General features: G+C 40.8%; 3 protein-coding genes and 1 pseudogene across 3 annotated transcripts; all 4 read right to left on the bottom strand.

Annotated features, from left to right (window-relative positions):
* Nucleotides 1-968: 968 nt before the first annotated feature.
* On the bottom strand, nucleotides 969-4,082 carry LOC112194131 (annotated as a pseudogene).
* Nucleotides 4,083-5,222: 1,140 nt separating this feature from the next.
* Nucleotides 5,223-7,905, bottom strand: LOC112191739 (L-type lectin-domain containing receptor kinase S.4). The gene has a single exon (XM_024331141.2). It carries the CDS (start codon nucleotides 7,559-7,561, stop codon nucleotides 5,528-5,530), a length of 2,034 nt encoding a protein of 677 aa, XP_024186909.1. The 5' UTR covers nucleotides 7,562-7,905; the 3' UTR covers nucleotides 5,223-5,527.
* Nucleotides 7,906-9,597: 1,692 nt separating this feature from the next.
* LOC112191415 (ribulose bisphosphate carboxylase/oxygenase activase, chloroplastic) lies at nucleotides 9,598-12,221 on the bottom strand. The gene is made up of 7 exons (XM_024330759.2): nucleotides 11,950-12,221; nucleotides 11,358-11,665; nucleotides 11,157-11,262; nucleotides 10,977-11,062; nucleotides 10,365-10,837; nucleotides 9,989-10,270; nucleotides 9,598-9,871 (listed from the first exon to the last, which is right to left on the bottom strand). Exons 1-7 carry the CDS (start codon nucleotides 11,995-11,997, stop codon nucleotides 9,756-9,758), a joined length of 1,419 nt encoding a protein of 472 aa, XP_024186527.1. The 5' UTR covers nucleotides 11,998-12,221; the 3' UTR covers nucleotides 9,598-9,755.
* Nucleotides 12,222-16,131: 3,910 nt separating this feature from the next.
* On the bottom strand, nucleotides 16,132-17,863 carry LOC112195006. Its single transcript, XM_024335290.2, has 2 exons — nucleotides 16,394-17,863; nucleotides 16,132-16,284 (listed from the first exon to the last, which is right to left on the bottom strand). The coding sequence occupies exons 1-2, from the start codon at nucleotides 17,756-17,758 to the stop codon at nucleotides 16,171-16,173; spliced, it is 1,479 nt and encodes a 492-aa protein (XP_024191058.1). The 5' UTR covers nucleotides 17,759-17,863; the 3' UTR covers nucleotides 16,132-16,170.
* Nucleotides 17,864-18,879: the final 1,016 nt, after the last annotated feature.

Here is an 18,879-nt window from a genome sequence, read left to right as displayed (position 1 = left end):
AGACAGGTGAAAAACATTTCACTTAAGGAACCTGCTTTTACCCCGTCCGACCTCCACCAGCAGGAGCACTCAAGAAAGCAGGAAATCACTGAGTCGTTCTGTACATTTTGTTGTTTTGAATTGTAATTTGAGTTCCGCTCCCTATATAAGGAGCTTTAGCTTCTTTAGGAAGGCATTCGAAAAATTCCTAGATCAGAAAATAGAGAAGAATCAAATTCTCTAAGAAAGCCAGAATAGCAGTGTGCTCTTTCCTTCCTGTCGTAGTGTGAAGTGTGCTTTCATTACAAGTAAGTAACTGTAATCATTCTTATGGATAGCTAAACAACTTCTTAGCTGTTTACCTGAGAATGAGGCTCTGAATTTCTGTAATCATGTTTAATAAATAAGTTCTATATGAAGCCCAATATGCAGTCTGAAAATAGTTGTTTAAATTTTGAATACTGCAATTTATCTGTTTACTAGTTTCAAGCTAAGATTGACGATCCAAAAAGCCTAGAACAACAGTGATTCCGCCTCGAAAGTAACCGTTTAGACATGATATCGTTAGGTGAAATATGGCATGTTGAAGGCTAGGTCTATGCTTTAGGATTTTACATCGCAAGCTTGATAATTATGGACAACAGATAAAGGTAGAAAAATGTTGAAAAAGAAAAAAAAGAGGGACACGTGTAAGACACTTAGAAGAGTACCCAAAACCTAGTCAGGAGGTGCTAACCACACCTGGTCAGCCAAGTACTATCCGAAAAGTAAAGCCTAGAAGTAGGAAAACTTAATTAAATAAAGAACAAAACAGATGAGAAGTTTGAAAACTGATAGTTAAAAAATTGGTTGGGCCACAAAGGTACAAATATGTAGACTTCATATATTTAATATATACCCTGTTAAGAAAATGTGAACACGTTAGGGGGAGGGGGGGCAGGGCCCATACCCGCCCCTATAAGGTTCCGCCATTGAACATATGATACTCTTTAAGCCTTGTTACTCAGTGCTGAACGCAGGCCAGAGACAAGCCCCACGACCCGAGTCGTATTCGAGTTCGACCCGTGTTCATGTAGCCTCGCCAACCCAAAATCCCCAAGCTTCCCATTCATTTCACTATCCAGCAACACATTGCTGGCCTTGACATCTCTGTTAACCACAACCTGTTCAAACCCTTCGTGTAGATAATGAAGCGCTGAAGCGATCCCCTTTATAATCCCAAACCTCTGTTCCCAACTCAACACCCATTTCGGCTCATCAAACAAATAAGCATCCAAGCTTCCATTTTCCATGTAATCATAGACAAGCATTAGGTCGCCTCGTCGGCGACACCATCCCAGTAATTGGACAAGATTTCTATGCCAGAGCCTACCTATGCTTGCGATTTCGGCCACGAATTCCCTTAGGTCCTGTTTCAAATCGTTCGAGATTCACTTGACGGCTACTAGTGTTTTGGAATTGGGGAGTGTTCCTTTGAACACTTGGCCGAACCCGCCTTCGCCGAGGAGCACTTTTCCTCTGAACCCTTTTGTGGCTTTTTTCAGTTCTTGGTGGTGGGAGTATCTGTGTGGGCCGAGCTCGAGCTCCCATGACTCAATTGGCTCGTCGTTCTTCAGCTTCCTGATGAATAAGTAGATGGATATGGAGATTACAGATAGAGTGAGAGCAATGGCTGCGATTGAGACTCCGATTTTCAGAGCTGTGTGATCTTTTCTGGATATTGGAATTTAGGAAGAGAGGTCAGATGAAGGGGATGGGACTGTCCATCAATCTTGAAGCTCTAACCCAGAATGTAGTGGGAGCTGGCAAGCAGATCTGTTGAACCTGAGAACCTATGAAGCATGGATACTTCAAAAATCTGACTATGGTGTATCGTATCCGTATCGGATATGGATACGGGTACGATACGCACTAGGTACGTATCTAAGACCTTCAAAACGTATCATTGACTATGTAGCATCAGTTGACTTTGTTGATACGTGTTGGATACGGTTTGACATACTTTTGGATACGTTTTGGGGTATTTTGGATAATTTCCTATCAATTTAAACCTGATCCACACGAAGCCGCACTGAGCTTCGATCAGATTCAGTTCTCTCTTCTCTCTTCGCTTCTTCGCTGCGTCCCGCGTCCCTCTCTATTCGTTGCTTCGTCCCTCTCTGTGGGTAATCACTGGGTATGTTCAGATCAGTGGGTAATCACTGAGTAAGCTTGAAGCTAGTGGGTATGTTCAGTTTGAAAGCTTGAAGCTTTAATATCTGTGGGTTGAAGGCTTGAAGGTTGAAGCCTTAAAGGTCGAGTTCTCTGAAGACTATCTTCGCATCTCTATTCGTTGCTTCTTCACGCCTCGCGGCTTTGTCATAGAACAAACGATGAGGATGGGTATGTTCTGAATTGAAAGCCTTGAAGGTTGAAGCTGATCTGTGGGAGTGTGGGTTGAAGGGTTGAAGCTTGAAGAGTCGAAGGTTGTTCTATCGCTTCTGTGGGCTATTATTAAAGGTATGTTCAGATTTGTCCAACATCTTTTATCAATTATAGTGAGTAGGCTAGTAGGTTTGGAATCATGGAATCAATTACGTTTTGGAGTATGAATTATCCTTATATCATATCTTGGAGTATGAATTATCCTTATATCATATCTTGGAGTATGAATTATCCTTATATCACATCTTGGAGTATGGTTTGTTATTAATGGAATACACGATTACACGAATGGTGAATTAAGTCTTGGCAAGTTGGCAGCAACCATCTATTTATAATTCAATTACATGAATGATAAATTAAGTTAAGTCTTGGCAGCATTGCAGCAACCATCTAGTTATAATTCTGTTACATGAATGTTTAATTAAGTCTTGGCAGCATTGCAGCAACCATCTATTTATCGTTTTTATTGTTATTCTTACCTGTTTAGGAAGATGAGCGATGCAATTGTAGTTTATGGAGGCATTCTTGAGGTTGCCAACCTCTCTCTTGATAAACCGGAATTGGAGGGTGTAATCTTTGATGATGAGGATGAAGTTGATTGAAGTTGTGCAAGTTTTGGAAGCTTGTTTGTGCTTGAACTTAGTTTTAATTTATGTTGCTTGAACTATTTGTTAAGTAATTTGATCATTTGACTTATGTTTTGTTTGATTATTTGAATATTATGTCTTTCAATTGCTTGTTTCATTGCAATTCCATCATTTTATATGCAATATTCATCAAATATATTTATTAACACTATATATATATATATATATATATATATATATATATTACATATTATTTTATAAATGTGTCCAAAACGTATCGTATCCTGTTTTTTTGAAAAAAAAAATATCCACGTATCGTATCGTATCGCACCCCGTACCCCGTACCCGTGTCAGTGCATCATAGCTGAGAACCCAACATACATAAACTCTTCGAAAATCCGGGAGAGATCTACATGGAAAGAAATAAGTGGGGTTTTGGGTTTGGAAGAGAGTGGTGAAATTGTGACATTGATTACATTTTGAGCTGAATCATAGTCTATCCAGGCTTGGATTGCTTTCCCACTCTTGAGGTTGAAGTTTTGTTTGGTTGTAGCATCTGTGTAATATGCAGCTTCAGCTGAGGCGTTTGATTTCAAGCTGTTGAGGTCGATCCCTACATGATTGTCATTGATATCTCCAAATTCCAAGTCTTGAACTGTGTCGAATTCGATTGCACAGATGTGTGTGGAGGAGTTGCCAATATCACTGCCATTGAAGAGACCTAGATATTGACTAGGCATGCAGAGAATTGATATCCTTCAATGGGGCCATTGTGAAAGCAACGCCATGGCCACCGAGCTTTGGATACTCAGGAACTATAGTGAAAGCAAATGAGGTGGAGAAAGAGAAGGCTTTGCCATTTGTGGAGTTTTTTAATCGAATTGGGAAAGTGTAAAAAGCATGACTACCCAATAATCTGCTAGTGTCATTGGTCAATTTGAGAATGCCAAGATTTTCAAACTCTGCTATCCCTGTAAAGGTTAGGTTAGTGCCCACATGTTTAAAACCACGAAAGAAGAGCTCATTGACCTGAGATGAAACTGGTATTGAGAACAGAAGAAGAGCACAGAACAATATCAGAGGATCTGCCATGTCAGGTGCAACCTTCAAAGTATTTGGATCCACACAGTTGCAGAAACCAAGGAAGGGTTTGAACGAGGTTGGTGGGATTGGAAAAATATGGCTAGCTACTGTTCTTAATTCTATCCCACGTAGTCAATGTCATGTATTAGTCACTAGTCTTTGGCTCTTTGCGAACTATGAGACCCTTCATTTAGTCTTTGCATATGCTTCCAAGTCATCGGATCCTACTAGCCAAAAAATCAACGCAGCCAACATTCGAGAAGAACATATTGAGTGGACATAATTAACACTTGGACTCTTGGAGTCAAGGGTTGGACTGCCATTGTCACACTCATCCCAACAATTCTTACATTATATCAAGTATGAATTTCATTTTACAACTGAAACAGGATGCCATCGAAATTTTAGCTCGAGCAAACTGAAGAGGGAAAATGCTCCAGAATAGCACACCTCAAACAAATCAAAAACTGCATCAAACATTCTTATATCAAGAAGCTTCAACTTAACCCTAAGTTCTTGCTCTTTCAAATCTAAATCATAAAAATTCAACACTAGCAAAAAATAATTTAATACGTTAAGCTAGGTCATTTGTGATGAGTATGTTAGGAAGGTTGTAAATATGGTGAAAAACAAACAACAATATATTCTGCACATATTTATACATCAAAGTGTAACTTACACGCTTAAGTCCAGAAAAAGTCTTATCTGTGAAACAGTGGCGGATCTAGGATCTAAAAATGGGGTGGGCTACGTAGTTATGTGTCTCTTTGGGCGAAGTCCAAAATTTTTTTTTAGTACAATTATACATAAGTGTGGGAATGGAGCGGGAAGATAAAAACCTAAGAGCTCAAGTGTTCAATGATTGAATTTAGTCTGGAATTTAGGCCTTTTTGGGAAGAAGAAAAAGAAGACGAAGAATAAGAGTTTGTGATGGAATGAGAGAATGGGAGAGCCAGAGAGGAGTTTGACTTTGATAATTCAGGAGTTCGAGTGGGTTTCGTCAAACAAACATACATACAAATATATATATAAGTTTTTTTTTTTTTTTCAACCCAAAAGTTTGGGGAGGGCTTGAGTCCTCCCACCCCTATATCTAGATCAGCCCATGCTCTGAAAGGTAGTAAACAAAATCATCAAACTCATATTGAGTTTTAACTAGCAACACACATTTGTATTAAGCAATCCAAAACATGCCATCGCTATAACTCGAGAATGATGTAGTGAATAATTTACCATCTACTAAAAACTTCATTATTGTTTCTCAAGGGTTTAAAGGATGGAAGGTGTAATTGTTGAAACCAAACTCTATACTTATGTTCCTTAGGACCTTGGGTACAAATATTTGCATGTAAACTTTCACTCCAGTGATTTCAAACAGTATTTCATCAACAAAACCCCATAAAAGAAACCACAAACACAAAAACGGATAAAGAAAAAAAAATTCTGATCAAATTCTATCTAGTTTGCCCATGAAGAAGATAGAGAGGAGAAGTAGAAAGAGAAGCAAAACTAGCATCCATCTCTTTATTAGAGTAGCAGCTCATCCTATCAAACGAAGAAGACGACGCAAACGAGCTCACAAAGTCATCAAACCCGGCCACATGGGACCCACTCGGCGGTCTCACCTCCTCCGGAATCTCAACCTCCCCGTCCAAATACCTCACCACCAGCCTCATATTGGGCCTGGCCCTCGGCCCATGGGCCGAACATATCAACCCCAACTTCACCACCATAACCACCTCCCGCTCATTATAAACCCCATCAAGCCTGGGATCCACCACCTCAAGTACCTTCCCCTCTTTATACCTATTCCAAACCCAGTCTACCAAAACCAACTCGCCGGGCTTCGCGTTGGGCTCAATGGGCCTCCGCCCGCATACCACCTCCAGCAAAAGCGCGCCAAACGCATACACATCCGAACCCGTACTCGCCTTCCCGGTTCTCGGCAACTCCGGAGCCAAATACCCGAGCGTACCCACGACCCGAGTCGTATTCGAGTTCGACCCGTGTTCATGCAGCCTCGCCAACCCAAAATCCCCGAGCCTCCCATTCATTTCACTATCCAGCAACACATTGCTGGCCTTGACATCTCTGTGAACCACAACCTGCTCAAACCCTTCGTGTAGATAATGAAGCGCAGAAGCAATCCCCTTTATAATCCCAAACCTCTGTTCCCAACTCAACACCCATTTCGGCTCATCAAACAAATAAGCATCCAAGCTTCCATTTTGCATGTAATCATAGACAAGCATTAGGTCGCCTCTTCGGCGACACCATCCCAGTAATTGGACTAGATTTCTATGCCGGAGCCTACCTATGCTTGCGATTTCCGCAACGAATTCCCTTAGGCCCTGTTTCGAATCGTTCGAGATTCGCTTGACGGCTACTAGTGTTTTGGAAATGGGGAGTGTTCCTTTGAACACTTGGCCGAACCCGCCTTCGCCGAGGAGCTCTTTTCCTCTGAACCCTTTTGTGGCTTTTTTCAGTTCTTGGTAGGAGTATCTGTGTGGGCCAAGCTCGAGCTCCCATGACTCCATTGGCTCGGCGTTCTTCAGCTTCCTGATGAATAAGTAGATGGATATGGAGATTACAGATAGAGTGAGAGCAATGGCTGCGACTGAGACTCCGATTTTCAGAGCTGTGTGATCTTTTCTGGGTATTGGAATTTTAGGAAGAGAGGCCAGATGAAGGGGTTGGGACTGTCCATCAATCTTGAAGCTCCAGCCCAGAACGTAGTGGGAGCTGGCAAGCAGACCTGTTGAAGCTGAGAACCCAACATACATGAACTCTTCGAAAATCGGGGAGAGATCTACATGGAAAGAAATAAGTGGGGTTTTGGGTTTGGAAGAGCGTGGTGAGATTGTGACATTGATTACATTTTGAGCTGAATCATAGTCTATCCAGGCTTGGATTGCTTTCCCACTCTTGAGGTTGAAGTTTTGTTTGGTTGTAGCATCTGTGTAATATGCCGCTTCAGCTGAGGCGTTTGATTTCAAGCTGTTGAGGTCGATCCCTACATGATTGTCATTGATATCTCCAAATTCAAAGTCTTGAACTGTGTCGAATTCGATTGCAAAGATGTGTGTGGAGGAGTTGCCAATATCGCTGCCATTGAAGAGACCTAGATATTGACTAGGCAGAGAATTGAGATCCTTCGATGGGGCGATTGTGAATGCAAAGCCGTGGCCGCCGAGCTTTGGATACTCAGGAACTATAGCGAAAGCAAATGAGGTGGAGAAAGAGAAGGCTTTGCCATTTGTGGAGTTTTTGAATCGAATTGGGGAAGTGTAAAAAGCATGACCCAATAATCTGCTGGTGTCATTGGTCAGTTTGAGAATGCCAAGATCGTTTTCAAATTCTGCTATTCCTTCCAAGGTTAGGTTGGTGCCCACATGTTTAAAACCAGGATAGAAGAGCTCACTGACCTGAGATGAAACTGGTATTGAGAGCAGAAGAAGAACACAGAACAATATCAGAGGATCTGCCATGTCAGGTGCAACCTTCAAAGCATTTGGATCCACACAGTTGCAGAAACCAAGGAAGGATTTGAACGAGGTTGGTGGGATTGGAATTCTGGGCTGTCCTATGAGGAAAGTCTAAGCATGGTATAGATGGTTTTTGTTGAATCTGAAAAGAATGAAAGTGTGTTTGTTAGAGCAATGAAGAATGTAGTCAATTGAGGACACTCACTAATTGAGCACATGGGCCATCATATACGAAAGATAAAGTGAGAGAGTGACAAAAAGCAGCCTATGAATTACTGGAAGTTTCTGTATAAGGAATATGTTGTGCAGGTAGAGAGCTCTAGAAGTAGTAGAAGATGGACTCCAACGTCAGAATTCGCATAGTTACAAGTTTGTCCCTTTTATTTGGTGAGCCAATCGACTTACTAATGACGTTTTATGTGAATTGTCTTCTTCTTCTTTGCTCTTTGGATTTTGACCCCCTCATAATAAAAACAGGTAAACTTCACTGTTCACTGATTGTTTTGCCTTTTTCCTTCCTTCACTATCCATTGAAATTTGGTGGGCAATCCTTGTTGAAGTAGAATGTTATCCAGAAAAAAAAAAAGGTTAGGTAGCGTGCATACTGAGTGGGCTGAGGGTTAGACCAAACTTAACCCTCAACTGTTGAAAGTTTAGCTTGTCAAGAAACTTCAATGCTAATTGTTTAGTACCAAGTTGATAGGAATCCTAATTCTTAAAATGCCGAGGGGAACAGGCTTCAATGCTAGCACTAAACAATTTATTTAGTCATTATGCTTTTCTAACTTGATTGTAGGTGAAGGAGTACAAAGTTCAAACCCACTATCCCAGTTTATACTAGAAAAATGTGGGCTGGGGTTGTAACTAGACTTGGGGACAAAACTTTAGGTTATAGAAACAAAACCGTGCTTGTTTGTTTAATCACTAAATCATTTTTATGGCCAAACTTCATTCTTTCGGTATTAACAAAACCGAGTAACCTCATATGCTGTCTATAAACAGATCCTGTGGAATATGATGATATAGATTTCGCTTCAATTCTTGTCATGCGCATGCCATGATGATGAGCTTGTGTAAAAAATTTATTGATTTCCTTTTCTAAATGAGAGCTTATATCATAATCTAATTCCAGATGAGAGCTTATTTTACAATGCTTGCCTAATCTTTTTTGGCGAGTTTTTATTTTTATTCTCATGTGCCTAATAGACTTGATGGAAAAATGCAATGATTCCATGCTCGCTTTATGAAAAGGGACATGTCCAATAATACCACCTACATGCATTAAAGTTTTCTCCAGATTAAATATCAAGGAATCTGCAGATGTGCATGTCTTAGACGCTAGAAACGAATGGCGGATTAAAACAAAACCCACTTGCCCTGCTAAGACAATTGTTCAGACCCAATTTTCTGTAGCTTTTGTTTTGTGGCACAGGGCACAGCACATTTGGTTCTATTGGGAGACACATTAGGACATTTCCAACTGCTATAAGGTACAAAACCATGGGGATAATGGGTTGGTAGATCGCACCGGCTTCATCATAAAACAGACACCGGTACGTTTATTCAGAGTTTCAGACACAATTGGACTTCATCATGTGCCTACTTTCCTCATAACTGATCGCATAATATTTCATATGGGCCTTACAGATGACAGTATTGTCTGTGTTTGTTTTGTTTTTCTTTTCTGGTTGGCTGTAATTGATCGGGTTGCATATTGGATTTATAATACACACACCACTACAGTATTATTCTACATTTTATGTTGATCTTGTAGTTTGATGAATTAATTTTTAATAGGCAAGGGCCCAGCAATTCATCCTGATCCCAATAGACCTGAGTTGTTCAGACTAACAAGAGCAAACCACTCAACTACTGAATGATTGGCATCAGGAGAAGTCCTCTGGTTGAACCTAGGACCTCTTTGAAAATGTGAACTGTGAAGCATGGGCATCTCCATTAGATTTTCATGTTGCTGTTTTTGGTACACACTGGTGTAGGACTAGCAGAATTTAGTTGCACACTTCTATATGTTTATGGTATTTGACTAATTTTCATCACTCTGATATATTTTACTCAGAAATCTTTACCTTACAGATTAACGGACATGTATTGGGGCTGAACACATGTACTGCTGACTTGAAGCATGAGAATGGCTGCACATTCATTCTAGTATATGCTAAATCCCTACATTACAACTCTAAAATTGGTATAGGCAGCTTCCGTCGTCACTCCTAGCTGTGGGATCGAAGTTTGCAGCAGATGGATCAGTACAGCCTTCAGGGACAGGAAGTTTAATCTGTTGAGCTGCATTGCCTGCATCCAAACAATTATTAAAGGCTTTAATACTTTTTCCTCAGTTTGTTGTTCCTCTATAAATCCTAAAGCCAGATGCAGCCCTATCATCAAGGCCTTTAGGATGAAGAGCCTAACCATAGAAGTTGCCACTCTTGATGGCATCGTCATTGGCGTCTCCGAGAGCTGCCTCTTTCAAGTATCTGTCAGACAGTTGGACTCTCTTCACATTCTCCTGCTCTTGCACAAGCATGTTTCCATACTCGAGGAGCTTCTCAAGTGTCATCTTTGGCTGATTGAAAGTTGGAGGTCCTTCTTTTGAGTTAACAAGCCTCTTCCCAACACCTTCTACTCCAACACTTGCAACCCACTTCCTCACTTCATCATCATAAATTCTTGCCCTGAGGGCACCGAAGAAGTCTACATGCAAACACAATGATATCAATCTCTTGTTTGTGGTTTGTTATGTGATGCCTCGTGTACCAATTTGTGTCAAAGAGTGGGCAAAACTTACCAATTGACTGACCAGGGAAGGTGTCAACAAGCTTGACAATGTCATCAGTAGGAATATTATCAGTCTTGAAAATTCCTGTGCAGACACCAATTCGGTCTTCACGAGTAGGCGCCCAGTAGAATTTCTCCATACGTCCATCTCGGATGAGAGGGGCATACAATGTGGAGAAGTCATTTCCGGTGACTATAATGGGAACACGGGGATTCTCCTGCTTGTTGTACATACCAGGGAGTTGGACATTGGTCGGATTGTCTGCAATGTTCATAAGGGTAGCATTCACCATTTGATTGTTGACGGTGTATTGAGTAGTTCCACCAAGTCTTCCAGCTCCTGCATCCAAATCATTAATGAAGAGGCAGCACATTTTGCCCTTGCTGATGATGTCTGCTGCTTCACGATACCTTTGCCTGATCAGTTTTGCTGGCTCCCCTGCATTTCCACTCTCCAGTTCTCCAGCACTCATCATAATAGGGCTGAGTATTCATATTCATTATAACATGGTTTAGTAACTATAAATTAGTCATTAAATTCCAACTTAGTTGATCCTAAACAGTAAACAAGTTCATAGGCAAGGAAGCAGAAGAAAGAAAGACGCGCTGAAAATTTGCATACTTGATTCCCATCTTGGCAAAAACAAGCTCACACTGGAATGACTTTCCTTGACCTTTGCCTCCCCAAACACCCAAAATAAGAGGAACCTGTCACGGCAATTATAAGTATCCCAAACAATTTAGCTACATTTGAAACCAAACCAAACAAATTTGGATCAAGATCCAAAAAAAATTGACCAACCTTGATGTTTGGCAGGTTCAAGAAGTTCTTAGTAATGTGAACAACAAGCTTATCCATGAAAGCTGGAGCAATGTAGAAGCCATCCATAACGTTATCCAAACTGTACCTGAAACAAATTTCAAAAGCACCAATTGACTTAAATGGATCAAAATCAAGAAAGTTGGCGTCCTTCACATGTTTAAAACCTGATCAAGTACTTACTGGCGAAGACCAGTGCTGATGTAATCGTAGGAGCTCATGATGGCATGGTGAGTCCCACTACCAGTTGGAGCTTGGAACAGAGTGTCCACCATTCCCTTTCCTCTGGTGATGTCCTGCTGATCATCTGAAGTGTCGAAAGCAAGTCCTCCCCATCTGTCCTTTGAGGTCTGCTTTTCCTCATCGTATTCTGCAGCAACTTTGAAATTCCGAGATGCAGTCCTTCTTTGGGTGACTTTGGAGCTCAAATTCTTGCCTAAGAAAGCAGAACTCGGAAATGAAGATGAAGCACCTGACCCATTCAACTTCAACTGCACCAATAACCAATAAAGCCTCAAAATTTAAGAAATCAAGGACCCAGAACATGGAAAACCAGTATCACAACCTAAAAGGGTCGAAAATAGAAACTTGCAAGAAAGTTTGTTGTACCAAATTGGCAAAATATCAATGTATCAGACCCAAAAGTACGTCAAGAGAGAAAATGAAAACAATGAGAAAAGGGTATAAATGTTTCAAATTGGTGAGTTTAATTGACGAAATCAAAGGAAATTAAAGTTGGGTTGGTTACAAAAAGGGCGGGAAAATCCCACAGTACCGGTGCTCTGTTAACAGCTCCGATGGTTGTTGAGATTGAAGCAGCCATTGATTGCAGCACGAGTCGAAAGCTTGCTATCAAATTAATGGAGGGTTTGAAGGAACAAGAGGAAGTGAAACTGAATTAGGCAAAACTGTTTGCGAGATTTGTCTCTTGGGAAAACAGAGAAGGCAATTTGAAGACTTTATAGGAGTGTGATCACTGTGATGAGAAAAAAGTGAAAGTGAAATGAGATCATGGAAATTGGCTTGCGAATTCCCAACGGCCACAGAGTTAGGATTGGCGGTATTACGTGGCGGATTGCGTCTTGTTGGGGTGGACGCTGGTTTTGGATTTGTGGCGGGTATTATGGGCTACATGGGTTTTGCTTAGAAACTTATAGAGGTTTCTGGGTTCTCCCTTAAAAAGGGACAAAATGGAGGGTTCCCGGAACTCGATAATTTGAGGTTAGAGTTTAAGCGTCTCTGTGTAGTGTGTCCGCAAACCATATGTAATTTTTTGACGGCATTAATATCATAATTTTTAAGGTTGAGAGGTTTTACTCAGTTAATGTTTAAATGTTATTTGTTTAATATTGCATCTATAATGTTACTATTTGGTCAACAAATTTAATTTATCTGAATAAACTGCACTAATTATATAGAATATAATGTATGTAGAATGTAGAATGTAGAATGTAGAATTGTGTATCATTCCTTATTGTTAGTTTAAGGTTCAATCACTTCAATGTGTACCTATGTTACTATGTACATGATACACACAAACTGGATGAGCCCATAGTTTAACACATAGAAGAACTGTTACAGTGTTAAGTTCTTCTATATCTTCATGTCATGTGGCGTATATAATATTGATGTAAACAGTCAACCACGGCTAAAATAACCAGAGTTGGAGTGGTTTTAGTGTGTTACCTTTCAAACTTCGTACACCAAACACCAGCCACAAAAATGAAAAAAAAAAAAAATCTTGAACTCTCAGTCACCAAACAAATCACTCATTCGTTGTTGAAACAATTAAAGAGAACTCCAGAACCTTCTCATGTGACAACAATTATAGAAGCAATTATTTCCCTTGTGTGAAAACTTAAAATGTTTCAAAATATCTTTCTGCCCCATTTGGTTGGGGGATGGGACGTGACACGATAACATCTTTTTTTTTCTTGGTTACAACACGATAACATCTTCGTTTTCATTATCCTATATCATTGGGAATAGCATTATTGCTGACTTATTTGATGACATATGTATGGCCTTAACCTCAATAGAGTGGGAGACTACTTTAAAGGAGAATTCAAAGTATGGAGCTTGCCGTACTCATTATTCTGTTCCACGATCAATCCTATCTTCACTTTTTGCAGCTTCATTTTTATGCTATAGAGGTACACATATACTTGGATTCATGGATTTAGATTGTTTACTTACCATTATCCTAGCCTCTCCTAAGCAATTCGATCATTGACTACCGTATGCTTAGCTCTTTACAATTTTCTTACCAATTTTAATGCATAACTGAGTCTGTTTAAGAAATTTTGCAAATATTTAGCTACATACTCTATTGTAGGAAAAAGAAAACGTAAATATCTAATTAGTACTTTAATGATAAATACATGCTACGCTCGGTCAATGCTTGTTTAAATATGTATTGAGTATATATTGAGATTGGATCGTTGAAATACGATTATTTGGATGAGTAAACTTTCTTCTTTGGAATAATATAGCTCAATTGCCCAATATATATATATATATATATATATATATATATATCTGCTCACCTAAGGAACAGTTTTAAGGGACTGTGAGGAACAAATGCATCTTAACCACATGTATTAGATATAAAAGCAGAAATTATAACAACTAAAAACTGTGCATTTATTTTTAGCCGTCAGATTTATTTATCCCTTACAGTTAGATGTGGCAAACGGGAAAGACCCATTTTTTAAGCGGGCCTAGTCGTGCTTGGGCCGGCCCATTTATTATCGTGCGGGGCTCGTGCTGGCCCATTTACTTAAACACTAAGCCTGATCCGGCCCATGGATCGAGCTCATATCGTGTCGGGTCAATAAACGGGCCGTGCTCGTGCCTATCCACTATAAAGCACAATTTAAAAATCTTAATTTGAATAAATAAAAAATAATTTTATTTAACTATTTAGAAAATTCAAATAAATTAAGTTCTACAATATTTTCTCAGTCTTAGCTTTTTAAGATTAGTTTTCTAATAATTTTTTATATTCCACTACAAGAAACAAAGAAAGAAAAAAAAATAACTCAAAATATATTGCTTTTAGTATATTATTGTGAGATTAATCTTTATTAATATAATGAAGATTTAGTATCATATTATTCTTTCTTTCATTCCATAGTTGTATTATTATGAGATTAGTCTTTATTCATAAACATATATTTAATATTTAGAAAAAATACTTAATGTCAAAATAAGGATATAATATTTTTTTTTCATTATTTTGACAACATAAAAGAAATAGCATTGGTGGAATTATCATGAGATTTTAAATAAGGATGTCTAATATCGTGTTCGGGCCGGACCAGGCCAATGGGCTAATATTCCTGGGCCCAACCCGGCCCGTTATTCTAACGTGCTCGGGTCGTGCCAGGCCACTAACGGGTTTGGGCAGTGCCGGGCCGCTTTTAATGGTGCCGTGCTCATGCTTAGAGGCCCGTTTGCCACCTCTACTCACAGTCCCTTAAAAACTGTCTCTTAAGTGAGCAGGCCTTTATATATATATATATCAAAACCCTAACTAAGTTTGCCAATGAAGGCTTAACTAAACAGAAGAAAAAAAACCTAGAGAGAGCCGCCTCTGCAGTCGACTAAGAAATCAAATTCTCGTCCGGCGGCACGCCCTCCTGGCGTCGTCGTCGGACGTGTTATCGTGGACCCAGTGTCCGGATGTGGATGTCCCTTGAATAATTCCAATCGAAGGGAAGGCTGCATGGTGTTGGTGATGTTGTCCAGATCGCGGGGAGGCTCCGTCAGGTTCGCGTGCAGACGGTGGGACGGTGGCTGGTGGGTTTCGATCTCCCCAAGATTGGAGTGCAGACGGGGGGAGGGGAGGTTGGCTGGTGGCGACGAGTCAGTGGCGGCGAGGTGGGGATCTGCAGTGCTGCTATCGGATCGGATTGTTCCGATCTGGTTTGGGCATGCTTCGATCTTGCTTGGAACCGCTGTGTGGCAAGGGGTGGAGAGGGTTGGGAGGGGAGATGATTCTTGCAAGCGTGATGGGGTTGAAGGACGGACGGAGGGATGGTCGACACCTGCTCGGTGCGACGGGTATCTCGCCGGTGGTGGGACGACGGGGTCTATGCATGCGAGATGGCGGCATGGTGACACGAACAGCCTATGCTCTCGGAATTATGCTTGGGTTTGGGCCCACTGTTTGGGTCCGGTCCAAGTTGTTTTATGTTTATTTTTTACATTTTTTATTTGGGTTTAGTTTCTTTTGGTTTGTTTTTCAGCAATAAATTACTTTCTAGGTTTTGTTTTACGTTTTAGTTGTTGGGTCGGGTCGGGTGCACTACAATTTTGGCATTGACAAGCTTCTATTCAGCGGTCTAGAGGTCGTTCATGTTCTGGAGTTAGGTCAGCAGCGGTGGCGAAATTGTCTGGCGGTGGCATACTGGCATAGACAATCATCCTTGGCCTTCTAGTGGAATTGTTCCTGTTTGATCTCGAGTCGGAGGTGATGGCGTTTTGGAGCTTTTGTGGATTGACAGTGTTGACATTAAGGTGGCCATGGTCTTAGGTTTAATTTAGTCTCAGGTCTGACGGTCCGGCATTTCTGTTTGGTTGGGTTCGAAGTCACAACTAGTGTAGACTTGGTCGATCAAAGGCAGGTCAGGAGGACCCTGGGTGGCGAGTTAGTGTTGACAAAGTTGTGTGCCTATTGTCTTTGCCTTTTAATTGTAGTGCAAGTTAAGTCTGTAGTTTGAGTCGGGGCTTATTTGGCTCCGTTAGTCAGTCATGTTGGAGTTCCAGTGTGAAGTCCAGTGGCCATTTTTATGTATGAGATGATGCCAAAACTCATTGTATTCAGTTCATTATTAATGCAGTTTCTTCTTGATCAAAAAAAAAAAAAAGTTTGCCAATGAACTAATGTCGTTATTTAAGACACATTTTTTAAAGAGAGGCCGAGACAAGATAAATACTTTTTAACTTTTCTATTATACGCAACTGAAATAAGTCATGATGTTCTCTACATTCTTTAGATCGGAGGAGTCACGCTCTCAAAGCGATTGCAACCTCTGACCTTGAGCAGTACCACATTTTGAACCCCATCTCCGCCATCGATGATCTCGCAACATTGTCTACGTGGTGCCTGCCAATAATAATTCCCAACGTGTTAAGCACCATATAAGTATATCATGGTTCAATGTATCTAATGTAAAATCATAAATAATGAACCGAAGTACAAAATGTTCTCTCACCTTCTCCCACAAGTTAGGTTTGAAATTAGAAGCTGAGACATTGAAAAACTGAACTTTCAAAGCAGCAATGTAGTCGCGTTGGAGACAATCTTTTTCTTCTTTCTCCGCGTACCTCTTGTACATAGTCAAAGTCTCATCCCCACCAACACTCTCAACCCGATCCAAGAAATACACAAGCGGTCTCTTACATGGATCCGGGCTCACGGATCGGGTATTGAACGTGTACGGACCCATTTCCCAACTCCTCCATGTCTGAAACGTCTCCAAGGCTGTTTCCAGGTTCTTTGCCGTCACCAACGACGGGTACAACTGCACTGTGTAACCCCAAGACACTGAAACTGACCAATTCCGTCTCAAGTCATAGCAAAAACTATGCTGTAAGGTCCGACCCGGATCCATTTTATACACACGAACCAACTTCTTAACTGAGTCAATCGGGGTTAGGCCAGGAAACATGGGCTCCACGTAATCCAAGTGGTGTAGTGACACTAGTGGTGCCACCGGGTGCGCCGCTAGCAAACCGTAAGGACTCCCTCGTATGTCAACCTGGTGAAATCCTAGCTCTTTTGTTAAGGGCACCCCAATCTCGCTCAAACATCCCCGGACCTTCTGATCTGAGCCGTAAAACGCATCATACCTATCAATGCACCCGTCCAAAACCCTAACCAGCTCAGCTGCCAATGGGTAGCTTATAGCAAAACCACCACCGCCGTAGGCCACAGTGTACGAGTGTATCACATCTTGCTCCACACTCTCGGAATTCCCACCAATGTAATACATCTGATTGTGATCGTATTTCGCTAACACCGTAACTAAGTTGTCAGTGAAAAACACCGTATCATCGTCTCCCATGACAAACCACCTTACATTCTCAAAGCCCAACTCGAAACTCTCTTTTACAATTCTTGCAATTCGAATGGCGGAGCGGGAACCGTACCAGCAGGAGTACTTGAACCGTGATGTGTCCGCTGAGACTTTGTACTCTGGCGAGGTCTCTGGCCACGTTATGTTGGGCGAGGGTTTCTGGTCCAGCCAGATAAACCCGCGGGTGACATTAGGCTTCCACCATAGGTCAATGTAGTGACGGCGTTTGTTCCACGACTTCACCGAGCCTCCGATGCCGAACAATATGTGGGAAATGTTTGTCTTGTCGGAGTCATTGACGGTGGTGATTTTGCGGTGGTTGAAGATGGTTGGAAGCACTAAGTTATGGTGTTGGGTGAAATAGTGGGGGTGGTTTGATAAGCCGAAGTAGAGGATGAGAGAGACTGAAGCCACTGAGCAAAAATATATGGCTTTGATTGTCGGAGGAACTAAAATGAAATTGAAGGGGTCGTGATTAATGGTTTTTCTTGTAGAAGACATCTCTCTCCGAAACTCCGATGAAACTAAATATCCAGGACAGACAAAGAGAGTTGGAAATGAAAATCTAAGAAGAGATAGATGATGGTTTACCAATCCTGATATTTATGATGAACATGGAGAGAGCTACTACATTGATGCCTAAAACGTCTCCTTTATAAATAATCTCTATCTTGACTCTTTCACTAAAATACTTCCTTACGGGTGTAAAACATTTGACTTTGCCCTTACTTCAAGGGTTGCTCAGCAAGGTCACCTAACATTTCTAATGGTCATTGGTCCTTTACGTGATTGCAGGGTCGTGACCAATTTTCTGGTTAACTAGGTGGGTTGGCCAGTTAGACCCACAAGTACACTACTAATCACCATATCACACGGATGCAATCTGTATGATAACATCGAAATATCTACATAAAATTCGTATATATTTTCCGGATGCAATACATCAAAATACATATAGAAATATATTGAAAGACTACTAGAAAAACATGTCATAATATCACACATATGCAATCTGTGTGAAAACATCAAAATACATACGGAAATCTGTGTGTAAGTGTAGTTTCACATGGTACAATCATGGATTCACTCTGTATGAATTGCAAGTGTTGCTCATGCTCTTTCACTATGACACTTTATAGACAGATTTGTGTCCTTGTGAAGCTCTATGACAACACTTTCCATGTGTAACAGCCTATTTTGCTAGTGGTGATACAGTACCTTTCTAATGAACTCAATTTTCATGGTTTTGTGCGTTAGTTACTTTGTTTGTTAGAATAAAACTAAACAAAGAAAAGGAGAAAAGGAAACTGTTGCTAGGTTGCATGAACATAAATTTGGATTGGTTGGGTTTGAGTAGGGGCCCACATTTGAAACTACTATGGACACTCTTGATATTGCAATGACCTGCAATCAAAATGTGATTTTTGGGCTGAAAGTGCAACGACTAGTTCCACTATGGCAAGATTTGGGCGACCCATTGTTGCAAAGTAGAAGCCTTAGCTAGGAACTAGGAAGTGAAAGAAGGCTAATTAGCTAAAGGGGAAAAATTCACCAACGGTGTCTGGACAATTTGGTGACTTTCACAATGATACATGAACTCTAAATGTTATCAATGTGATACC

Source organism: Rosa chinensis, chromosome 3 (genome assembly GCF_002994745.2).
Source record: "Rosa chinensis cultivar Old Blush chromosome 3, RchiOBHm-V2, whole genome shotgun sequence".
NCBI lineage: Eukaryota > Viridiplantae > Streptophyta > Magnoliopsida > Rosales > Rosaceae > Rosa > Rosa chinensis.
This window is presented reverse-complemented; position numbering and strand designations above follow the sequence as displayed.

Coding starts and splice junctions, on each gene's coding strand:
- LOC112191739 (XM_024331141.2), bottom strand. CDS start 7,561: ATGGCAGATCCTCTGATATTGTTCTGTGTTCTTCTTCTGCTCTCAATA.
- LOC112191415 (XM_024330759.2), bottom strand. CDS start 11,997: ATGGCTGCTTCAATCTCAACAACCATCGGAGCTGTTAACAGAGCACCG. Junction 11,263..11,357: donor ATCAGCACTGGTCTTCGCCA/GTAAGTACTTGA, acceptor AATTTGTTTCAG/GTACAGTTTGGATAACGTTA. Junction 11,063..11,156: donor TGAACCTGCCAAACATCAAG/GTTGGTCAATTT, acceptor TTGCCGTGACAG/GTTCCTCTTATTTTGGGTGT.
- LOC112195006 (XM_024335290.2), bottom strand. CDS start 17,758: ATGTCTTCTACAAGAAAAACCATTAATCACGACCCCTTCAATTTCATT. Junction 16,285..16,393: donor AACCTAACTTGTGGGAGAAG/GTGAGAGAACAT, acceptor TATTATTGGCAG/GCACCACGTAGACAATGTTG.